Here is a 12,177-nt window from a genome sequence, read left to right on the forward strand (position 1 = left end):
CTTATCAGGTCAGGAAAGCAAACCACCAAGAGGAAGAAACCGGCGAGTTCCTGGAGGGCTTCCAGCTCAGATCTGCCCCATGTGCCCCCTACTTTCCACAGCAGGTCACACTCTGAAGGGGCTGTAGCCCCTTTGTGAACCATGAAGGAGGTGGGCAGGGCTCGTGGGCTTAGGAAAGGCTCACGTGCCTTTCAGGTCTCCAGCACTGGCTAGACTTCCAGGGTCAGCAAGCTCCCTGAGACATCCAGGCATCAGGGTCTGCATCTCAGGATTGGGCACAGAGTCACACATGTGAAGGATGATAACCACCAGGCATTCGTTTCAATGGGAACCAGCAAATGTGTCAAAGCTCAAGCAACACTCTTGCCTGGTCCAGGCAGCCTCTGCTTCCAGCTTCACGGGCCCTTGGCTGCCCCTTTAAGACAACGGAGAAGAAAATGGCAACCCACTCCAGTACTCTTGCCTGGAAAATTCCATGGACTGAGGAGCCTGGTAGGCTACAGTCCATGGGGTTGCAAAGAGTCAGACACGACTGAGTGACTTCACTTTCACTTTAAGACAACGGCCAGCTGCATCTCCTCATGCCTCCAGTGATCCTCCCCATCTCTGTGCTATTGCAGTATTGTTTTCTTCCCCAAGACAGGCTCGTGATGCATGTCCTCCAGGACGGGGGGCTTATAGGTTAACTCTCAGCAAAGACTTCACTGACACCCCGCTGCTGAGCTCATCATCCCTCTGCCCCTTGTCCATGTGCGTGTGTGTGCGTTAGTTGCTTCAGCCGTGTCCAGCTCTTTGCGACCCCATGGACTGTAACCCTCCAGGCTCCTCTGTCCATGCAGTTCTCCAGGCATGAATACTGGAGTGGGTCGCCATTCCTTTCTCCATGGGATCTTCCTGAACCAGGGATCAAACCAGGGGTCTCCTGCCTTGCAGACAGATTCCTTGCCACCTGAGCCATCAGGGAAGCACTGTCCGCATGCATAGTCCTCACCAAATGGCACAAAGATCAGTGGACATGTGTATCTGTCACCAGGAGCATTGCAAGAGGAAAGCAACCATGCCTACGCACGGATCCCCGGGGCTGGCAAAGGGAGGGCTCTAAGGAAGTAGGTGTTTCATACAGGTTGAAATATGAGCTCTGATGAAACCCTCTGCTCCAAATCGCTGGACCTCTAATGCCGATTACACTGCACCCTGGTGCAGACTGTTACCTTAGTATCTCCACTCCAGCCAGTAGGATGCTTGAAGGCCCTTCTCAATCTCAGTCCCACAGGCCCAGTATGTTATGGGTGTTCATTTGTCAAACAAGTGAGTGACTTAGTGAATTAGCATGGAATTGTTACTTAGTCCATCATGATAGGCTTTGAAGTGCAATGAGTGTGAGTATCTGGCCCTTGCTCCGAAGACTGTGAACTTGTCACCTTTTGCTTCAGAGCCCACCATAAGGATAGTGAAATGTAATTGATGGAGGTATAGATAGCTCTTAAATGGTGCATATAAAATGCCCCAACAGAGGTCTTGGCCACCCTGAAGAGCACATAGATGATGCTTATTTCAAAGTCTTCATCAACACAAAGACATACAGTAGCAGCCAAAATGAAACACTGTGCTGCCTCTGAATTTCCACCACCAGGTTATGAGGGTATAAACAAGAATGCTGCCTGCCACATCAGTAAGCAAACAAGGCTGTGGCCACCAAGCCATCGGCCACTGCAGCTGCCCTAGACTGTGCCCCCTGAGTGGATTCAGGACGGAGAAAAGCCAGATGCTGACCCTGGATGGTTAAGGTGTGTATCAAAGGAGTGATTTCCATGAACACAGACTCTTGCTTCTTCCCATATACAGAACAGTGCTAACTTCAAAATGAGATGTTCAAAGTAGAATTAGCATCAATTCTATACAATCTCTTTCAGAAAATAGAAGAGGAAGGAACTGCTTCTCAAGTCTTTTTATGAAGTCAGTATTACCCTAACATCAAAACAAGACTATAAAAAGGGAAAACTACAAACCAATATTACTTATTCATATAGAAGCAAAAGTCCATAAATGTTAGTAATTAGAATCTAGCAATAGGAATTACATTATGAACAAATGAGATTTACTCCAGGAATTCAAGGCTGGTTTAATATTTGAAATCCACTGTAATCCACCTTGTTAACAGACTTAATAAAACCACTCAACCACATTGATCAGCGTTGAAAAATAATTTGACAAAATTCAACACTAATTCATGATAAAAATTCTCAGAACTTCAGGAATGGAGAAAACTTTCTCAATTTGATAATGAACATCTACAGAGCCTAAAGATAACATCACATTTAATGGTTAAAAACTACATTCATTTCACTTTAACGTTGGAAACCAGATAAGAATGCCTACCTTCATCACTGCCAAACAAATAGTACTTGAAATTCTATCCAGTGCAAAAAGGCATGAAAAATAAATAAAAGGCAAACAGGTCAGAAGGGAAGAATACAGTTGTACCTGTTTGCATATGACATGGTTATCTAGACAGAAAAATCCATAAAATTCATTTTAAAAAAACCCTCCTAGAACTAACAAGTGAGTTCAGCAGCATTACAGGATACAAGGTCAACATAAAAAATTAACTGTGTTTCTGTAAGCTACAATAAACACATGGACACCTAGATTAAACATACAATGCTGTTTATAACTGTTCCAAAAAGAATTATGTAGGTATAAATCTAGCAAAGCAAATATAGGCTTATATGATGAAAGAAATTAAAGAAGATTTAAATAAACAGACATATCATGTTTATGGCTTGACAACATAGTAAAGATTTTAATTAACATATAGGGCAAAGAGAAAGTCTCAAGGGAAATTTTCAAAATATTTTTAACTCAATGAAAATACAACTTACCAAAATGTGTGGAATGCAGTGAAAATAATGTTTAGGGGAGCTCTATAGCATTAAATGAATACGTACACTAGAAAAGAAAGAAAATTTTCAACCCAGAATGTAAGCTTCCACCTTAGGAGACTAGAAAACAAAGAGAAAATTAAATCCAAAGGGCCTAAAAGAAAAGAAATAATAAAAATTAGAGTAGACATCAATGAAATTAGAAACAGGAAATCAATAGTGAGAATCAACAAACCCAAATGCTGGTACTTTGAAAAGATCGATAAAATTGATAAACATCTAACTAGGTTAACTAAGAAAAAGAGAGGACACAAGTTTCTAGTATTAGAAATGAAAGGACCATCACTACTGATTCCTGGGTGGTAAAAGGATAATATTTAAATAATATTATGAATAACTCTCTACGCCCACAAATTTGAAAACCTGAATGAAATGGATCAATTCTTTGAAAGACATAATTTTACAAAAACTCACATAAAGAAAAATCGATGCTCTCAACAGGTCTGTGCAAAACCACTGAAATCCAATGGTTGGGATTAAGAGGCGGGGCCTTTGGGGGACCGTGAGGACGAGGGCCTTGAGAATGGGATTAGTGCTTCTATAAAAGGGCCCCCACAGAGCTCCTGAGCCCTCCTCCATACACGAGGACACTGCACCCAGGAGAGGGCCCCCAGAGTCCTGGAGCCCCTTCCTCCATATGAGGAGGAAGTCCTGAGCCCTTCCTCCCATGAGGACACGCGAGCTGTCTGCACCCAGGAGAGGGCCCCAGAGTTCCTGAGCCCTTCCTCCATATGAGGACCCTCAGCTGTCTGCATCCAGGAGAGGGCCCCACAGAGCTCCTGAGCCCTTCCTCCATATGAGGGCACGCTGGAAGTCAGCTGTCTGCACCCAGGAGAGGGCCTGAGCCCTTCCTCCATATGAGGACACGCCGGAAGTCAGCTGTCTGCACCCAGGAGAGGGCCCCCACAGAGCTCCTGAGCCCTTCCTCCATATGAGGACACGCCGGAAGTCCTGAGCCCTTCCTCCATATGCGGACACGCCGGAAGTCAGCTGTCTGCACCCAGGAGAGGACCCTGAGTAGCACCCACACTGGCACCCTGATCTCAGACTTCCCGCCTCCACAACTGGGGGAAGTAAAGTTTTGTTGTTCATCAGGCACCTGGTCTGTGGTAGCTTATTGTAGCAACCTGAACAGACTAAGATGGCCTGTATCTATCAAAAAATAAAATCAATAAATTAATAGCCCCCAAAACAGGCAGCAACCAGCCCAGGTGGGTTCACTCGTAAAATCTACCCAACGTTTAAGAAAAGAATTAAACTAGATACAGAAAACAAATTCGTGGTTACCAGCAGGGAGAGGGAAGTGGGGGGAGAAATGGTAAGGGCAGGGGATTAAGAGGTGCAAACTACTATGGATAAACCAGACAAGCAAGTATTGGGACACACAAGGAAATATAGCATTATATGATAATAAGTGTCAATGGTGCATAACCTGTAAAAATGCTGAACCGCTATGCTGTATACCTGAAACTAGCAAAATATTGTAAACCAGCTATATTTCAGTTTAAAAAAGAGACAAATAAAACTAATTCTCTATTATCTCTTCCAGAAAACGGAGGAAAACAGAATGTTTCCTAACTCATTCTGTGAGGCCAGTCTCACCCAAGTTCCAAAATCAGACAAAACATTAAAAGAAAGAACCACAGACAAATATCTCTTATGGATAGATGTGAAAATTCTCAACAAAACACAAGCAAATTGTATTCAATAATATATACAAAATAACAACCAAGTGGGACTATAGGTATGCAAGACTGACTCAGCACTGAAAATCAATTAATATAATCTATCATGTCAAAAGGCTAAAGAAGAAAAAAAATCACATGATCATATCAATAGATAAACAAAAACTATTTGACAAAATCCAGCAAAATTTTAAAAATCCTAGCCAATAGGATAGAGCAGATAATTTGATAGATGTTCTACCTCAACTTGATAAAGAACATCTATTAAAAACCTGACATCAGAGTTAATAGTGTGAAACTAGAGGTTTTCCTGATAAGAACAGAAACAAGGCAAGGATATTTGCTTTCACCATGCCAACAAAAAAGGGTCTAAAGATACGCAGATTGAGAGGGGAAGATGACACAATTATCTACATAGAAATACACCTCCCAAATCAAAATCAAACCGAAAATCTCCTGAAACTAGTAAGCAATTACAACAATACAGAGAACAAAGGATAATATACAAAAGTCAGTTTCTTTCTCATACTCCAGCAATGAAAAATTTGAGTTTGAAATTAAGAACACAATACTATGTACACTAACACCAAACTAGAGAGGCAAAGCGAGAGAGGGAGGGAGAAATACTTAGATAAAAATCTAACAAAATATGTATAAGATCTATATGGTGGTGGTTTACTTGGGAAGTCGTGCCTAGCTCTTGCAAACCCATGGACTGTAGCCTGCCAGGCTCCTCTGTCCGTGGGATTCTCCAGGCAAGAATACTGGAGTGGGTTGCCATTTCCTTCTCCAGGAGATCTTCCTGATCCAAGAATTGAACCTGGGTCTCCTGCATTGATTCTTTACCAACTGAGCTACAAGGGAAGCCTCAAAATATATATGAGGAAAACTATAAAACTCTGATGAAAGAGTTTATCAAAATAAATGGAAAAATATTCTATGTACATGGGTAGGAAGACTCAACATTGTCAAGATGTCAGTACTTCCTAATTTGATCTATAAATTCAATGCAATCTCATTCAAATTCTAGCCAATTATGATATGGCTATTGACAAACCACATCCAAAATTTATAGAGAGAAGCAAAAGAATGCAGAATACACAACACAGTATTGAAGGAGAAAAAAAAGTCAGAGGATTGACACTACCCAACTTCAAGCCTTAGCAAAAGCTACAGTAATCAGGACAGTGTTGTATTGGGGAAGGATACACAGACAGACCAATGGATCAAAACAGAGAACCCAAAAATAGACATACACAAATATGGTCACCTGATCTGTGACGAAGGAGCAAAGGCAGTTTAATGGGAAAAGAAGAGTCTTTTCAGCAAATGGTGCTGGAACAGACATTCACATGCAAGAAACGGATTTGGATACAGACTCACACCATCTACAAAAAACAGCTCAAAATGAACCATAGATATAAAGGTAAAACGCAAAACTATAAAACTCCTAGAAGCTAACACAGGAGAAAATCTGAAACATATTGGGTTTGCGGATGAGTTTTTAGGTGTTACTGACATAGTCCATGAAAAAAATTGATGAGATGAACTTAAAAACTTCTTTGTGGTAGATACTTTCTAAGAATGAAACAACATGTCTCCAACTTGTTGGCAAAGCATACCTCTTGATAAAGGGACTGGTTTCCAACAATAGTCCAAAATATAGAAAGAAATCTTCAGACTCAACAACCTGATGAGTTTTTAGGTGTTACTGACATAGTCCATGAAAAAAATTGATGAGATGAACTTAAAAACTTCTTTGTGGTAGATACTTTCTAAGAATGAAACAACATGTCTCCAACATTGGCAAAGCATACCTCTTGATAAAGGGACTGGTTTCCAACAATAGTCCAAAATATAGAAAGAAATCTTCAGACTCAACAACCTGACATTTGTTGATGTTTCTACAATTATTTGTTTATGCTCCTTATTCCCTTGGAAAATCCTTGAATCAAGATCAAATTATGTATAAAATCATGCCTTCCGTCCCTTCCCCAGACTACATGTTAGTTATTCAACAAATGGTGGTAAATTTGAATTGATCAAAACAATTTTTGGATAAAAAAGCTCATCTCAAAGAGTAACTCTTAAAAAGTAATGGAAGTTATAACATGTGGCACCTAGAGTCTGTTGAATCTAGCTTGCTCTACAACTCGGAAGTACCCAGATTTGGATGGGTGCCTAGGAGCATGGAATCCTGGGTGCACAGCAGAATCTGGAAGCTGCTGGGAAGCGACTCCAATATCTACCATTGTCCCCAGAGAGGCTGGAGCAGGGCCTGGGCATCGGCATTCTTCTTAGCTCCCCAGGTGACTCCAAAGTGTAGCCAGATGACCCCACGGGGCCAGTGCCACAATCCCACCCGACATCCCAGTGCAGCCGGGAGACGAAGTCGTGGCACACCAGGCAGGGCGGCTCCCAGGCTCCGGTTGTAACAGCAACTGCTTCCTCCCCACTGGAAAAGGCCCAGCCATGTACAGCAAAACTAGCTGATGTTTGGCTAGATGTTTTAATGATATCCTATTTAATTGTATTTTAAATTAATCACCGCTGGCTTGCAACACCTCTCTCACAAGCGATGCATCTTAGTATCTTCTGAGGACACGCCTCTAGGTGGAAAGCGCACTTTATTTTTAACTCAGCTAACTCCGATGTCCGTCACTCATCTACCATGTCAAGGGTGTGCCCCATGGTGTCATTTTTAACAAGAAGCAGAAGCAAGACTTTTTGGTTTAGCAGTATCCCCTGGGCTGGGTACTCTGTGTTTCTGAGATTCACGCAAGCAGAAGGGAAAATCATTGGCGTTTTGCTCCAGCCGCCCTGAAGGAGAGGAGCGCTGACTTGAGTATGCCTGGCCCGTGACCACCGCGGCAGCCAGGAAATGATCGTGTCACCACAGGCCCAACCCACTGCCCCAGCAGGGCCCAGACACTCCTGTGGGGCCCGGGGAACTTACGAAGAAAGGAATCAGGCCGGCTGCCTTGTCTCTCTCCAGGGCCTCCTGCAGCGCGGAAGCTCGCATGGCAAACTTGCCATCGGAAGGGATGGCTTTTAATCTCACTCCGCCAATTAAGCCGGCTTTTTCCACGGAGGAGTGTGCCTGCAAGAGAGCGCCAGGTTAGACTCTGCAGCAGCTTCTGCATGCCTCCTGAGCATCAGGAGGCAGAGCTTCGATCCCCCCCAACTCCCTGCACCTCCAGGCCAGGAGCTGTTTCAGGTCCTGAGGACTCTACTTCCAAGTTTCATGATTCCAACTCAGATGGCAGAGTGCTGGGCTGTGCTCGCAGGCGAGCGTGGGGTCGTGCTCAGTTGTGTTTGACTCTTTGCGACCCCATGGACTGTACCCCGCCAGCCTCCTCTGTCCATGGGATTTCCCAGGCGAGAGTACTGGAGTGGGTTGCCATTTCCTCTTCCAGAGGATCTTGGCAACCCAGGAATTGAAGCCCCATCTCTTGTGTCTCCTGCATTGCAAGCCATCAGGGCAGTCGTATACGGAGCTGTATTGAGGGCTTTTCCGTCCACTGGTTTGAATTCCACAGAAGCAGTGGATGCTCATTTGGAAGCACAGCTGGGAAAATGACACCTGGTAACATCACCTGATGATGATATTACTTTATAAGTGTTCTTAGTAAGCTCCTAGTCCCACTCTTATCATCTGAGGCTCTAAAATTGCATGCAAAATATATGACGATGCTCAAAAGTAGCTCTCCTTGTGGTTTGTGCGTCCTCTTTGCCCTCAGATGAGGAGCAAGGTGATAGAGTTATGTATTTACAACCAGCACCTTGACCCCATGCTCCTGGGGGGCTAATGCTCACCTGAAATGTAGATTCCACTCAGGAGGAGCTGATGGGAGGTGACTCTCCCAGAGGGCACATCCTTGCTAATTCCTTCCCTGTGTATGTGGCTTCCCTAACTCCTACAATCTTCCCCAAAGAGCATCCCTCAATAAATGGTGAACCCCTAAAGCCCCACATCAGACCCTGCTCCTTGGAAACCTGAACCCAAAGCCACAGAATTGAGCCCTAGAGCCCATGGCTGTCCACTCGATGTAATGAACCCACCTGACTCCTGTCATCTAGGATAGTACTAGCCACACAGCATCCTTGTGAGAATCTAGAGACCACCACGGATCACTTCTCTTGGGTGAAATTCCCTCATGAAAACCCTGCTGGGAAAGGCTACCACCTAACATTCATAGCAACTTATCTCAACATAGATACATAGAGACCTACACATGCATTTTTAAAAGTTTTCTCATGTCTGTCTGGGAAACAAGGGAGAAATAAATAGAAGTGAATAGTTTTCTTCCTCTGTGGGCAGCTCTAGCACCAGAAGTTAGAGTACACACAGAGACAATCCTCCCAACAATGCATCAAAGTATGCATATTATATTTGATTTCAGGCTACATATGTTTATTCCCTAGAACAAAGCTATCACAGTTGAAGTGCCTGGCTTAACAAATTCATTAAAAATATTACATCAGTGATACAGAGAACAAACTTTTGGACATCAAGGGGGGAAAGGGGCATAGGATAAAGTGGAAGATGGGGACTGAAGTATACGAATGACTACGTATAAAATAGATGACTGATGAGAACATACTGCACAGTGCAGGGGAAGAGAAGGTACAGTCTATTTATAGGGTGTGCACTAAGTCACCCTTAAACACGCTCCAAAGTACAGTCTGAGCAGGCAAAAACTGTTTGATCCCACTTGCATGAGGTACCTAGAAGTCAATTTCATAGAGTCAGCAAGTATGTAGATGCCAGGGGCTCCCCCTCCTCCAGGGGTATGGAGGGAAGGGGTAATGGGGACTTAGTGCTTAATGGGTCTGAGTTGTGGTTTAGGAAGGCGAAAAATCTGGGAGACAGACGACAGCGAGAGTTGCACGACAATGTGAACGTCCTTAGTGCCACTGAACTGTATAGCGTGTGTGTTAGTCGCTGGTCGAGTCCAACTCTTTGTGACCTTATGGGCTGTAGCCCACCAGGCTCTGCTGTCCATGGAATTCTCCAGGCAAGAGCACTGGAATGGGTAGCCATTCCCTTCTCCGGGGATCTTCCTGACCCAGGAATAGAACCTGGATGTCCCACATCGCATGTAGATTCTTTACCATCTGAGCCACCAGGGAAGCCTGAACTGCACAGTTAAATATGGTTAAAATAGCACGTTTTATGTTATGTGACTTTTGCCACAATAAAAAGATTTTAAAAATACTATGTGGGCAAAGCTAAATCAGCTATTCCTTGTGGAACCAAAACCTCTGGTGGTACCATTTTTTGGGTGCCCTCTTGACTCCCGGTTCACTCGTGGAGCTGCTGCTCAAGGCTCTTTCCTTCTGTTCTCTCTCACACAATTGCGCTTTGCTTTGGCTTTTAACCTTTTTCAAGAAGGCTGATCATGGAAACTGATCATGGCCTAGATGTCCCCACTTGCAGAGATCTCTAAACCTTACAGAGCACTGCGTCATCCCTCATCTTGGGTCAACAGCTAGCTGGCAGAGCGGCAGCACCAGGTGGCAGGCCCTTTTGACCCTGTCTGGTGGTTTAAAAAAGGCTTTGAGAACTGACGTGATTGGCCTGAGATCACAGAATTTAAAATAGCAGGGCTGGGACGTGAGCCCAGGTCTTTGAGCCCTTAGCCCCACATGGGGCTCCACTACGCCGTGCTGAAGGCAGCCAGATGGCCTCAACATGAGCTGGGACAGGTGGGGTCGGGGTGATTTCACGGCACGATTATTCTCTTTCCAACCTAATCTGCTAAGTTCCACTGGCAGCCTATATCTTTTCTTTAGCAGAGGTCCCTGGCTTAGTGACACCTGGGGGACTGTTCTTGGATTGGAAAGGATACTGCAAGCCCTATAGTTTTTTCTTTTTTAATTTTTGGACACACCCTGAGGCATATGGAACCTTAGTTCCCCGACCAGAGACAGAACCCACAGCCCCTGCAATGGGAGACAGAGTCTTAACCACTGGACCACCAGGAAGTCATCAGTGTGGTTTTGACTTGACACCACACAAACCATTCCACCCGAGGAGGCTCAAGGGGGCTCTGGGCACCGCACTCACCTGGTCAGACGCGTAGGCCACCAACTTCTCCATGATGGCAGCCTGCGTCAGCTCCGGGGAGGCAGCCTGCAGGCGTCGGGTCACTTTGGTCCGAGCGGCCAGCAGGGCCACCAGGGTAGCTTCACTGGCAGTTCCCTAAGTCAAAGAAAAGGTCAACAGGACCTTCCAACTGCAGCCAGGGAATCATCTCTAAATGTGAGAGATGTGATGTGGGATCTTCCTATTTTCTTAGAAGACACATCTGAAATTGTCAAGTCCATTCTCCCATGCATGGGGAAAAGGCTGTACATCCGTGACTGACACTGCAGCTCTTATTATCAATTCAGCATTGCTTTGCCTGCTTCATAAAATACCCACCAGCACTTACTGGCACTTACTAGGCATCACTGGTACCAGACTTGGCAGACACATTCCCATGGACACTTTCTAGTCTGGACAGGAGGTGCTGGTCCATTTCCCCCAGAGGAGGAAATGGGACCCAGGGCACAGCTCCTGGCACAGCTGCACACACACCGCAACTTGGACAGACACATTTGTCTGTTTTCACAAAGGGGCTGCCCCTTCTTTAAGACCCAGAAATTGCCCTGGAGGGTGTTCCCCAGTCACTAATGTTACAGACTGAATCCCTCTCCCCCAGATTTCATATGTTGGAGCCCTAACTCCCAATTTCTCAGGACGTGACCACATATGGAGACAAAATCTTTGAAGGGATCACAAAGTCAAAATGAGCCTTTTAGAGGGGCCCATGGTCCAGCCTGGCTGGTGTCCTCATAGGATGAGGAGCTGAGCACATGTGCCTGCGTGCACGCATGCGCATGTGTGCGCATGCACATACACACACACACACGCAGAGGTGAGGCCACATGAGCACACAGGGAGGAGACGGTTGCGGGCAAGCTATGGGCAGAGGCCTCGGGGATGTCAGCCGCGCCACCACCGTGATCTCAGACGTCTCGGCTCCGGACGATGAGACAACCCTGTCTGCTGCCTGGGTCATCTGGTCTCTGCCTCTTCCTTGTGGCAGCCTTATCAAGCTAACACAATGACTGTCAACAACTTATTTTGGCAAAGGAATCAAAGATGCAAAATTCACCTCTCTGAGGGTGGGCGGCGGTGAAAGAGAATATAAATTCAGCACCCAGTCTGTCAGCCCATCTATGTTGCAAACTAAGCTCATTTTTAATTGTATCATCTTCGGTTGGCAAACCTATGTTCAGAGAGTTTAGGTAACTTGCCCCAAATCAACAGTAAATGAGCAGTATGGTTAGAAGCAAACCCACATCTGTCTGCAGGGACCACTCCACTTGTGATCACGGAATCTTGTGTAAACCCTGAAAGAGAGCATGAGCTGAATAGTATTACCGTTAGAAAGAAAAAGTGTAAAAGGTAAAAATTTTGTTGACTGTGAGAAAGAAATTCATAAAATAAAAACACTCATAGTTCTGTAGAATTGTGTAGCTCTAATGCATAAATTCTTACA

General features: G+C 44.9%; 1 protein-coding gene across 3 annotated transcripts in view; it reads right to left on the reverse strand.

The window, feature by feature from the left end:
• DDC (dopa decarboxylase) overlaps positions 1–12,177 on the reverse strand; it is a 106,353-nt gene that overhangs the window by 55,211 nt on the left and 38,965 nt on the right. For all 3 annotated transcript variants that reach the window (XM_070369911.1, XM_005909966.2, XM_070369912.1), the window contains exons 5-6: positions 10,698–10,832; positions 7,584–7,727 (exon numbers count right to left, since the gene is read on the reverse strand). In XM_070369911.1, the coding sequence (XP_070226012.1) occupies positions 7,584–7,727; positions 10,698–10,832 (279 nt within the window). The remainder of the gene's footprint in view (positions 1–7,583; positions 7,728–10,697; positions 10,833–12,177) is intronic.

Source organism: Bos mutus, chromosome 4, assembly GCF_027580195.1.
Source record: "Bos mutus isolate GX-2022 chromosome 4, NWIPB_WYAK_1.1, whole genome shotgun sequence".
Taxonomy (NCBI): domain Eukaryota; kingdom Metazoa; phylum Chordata; class Mammalia; order Artiodactyla; family Bovidae; genus Bos; species Bos mutus.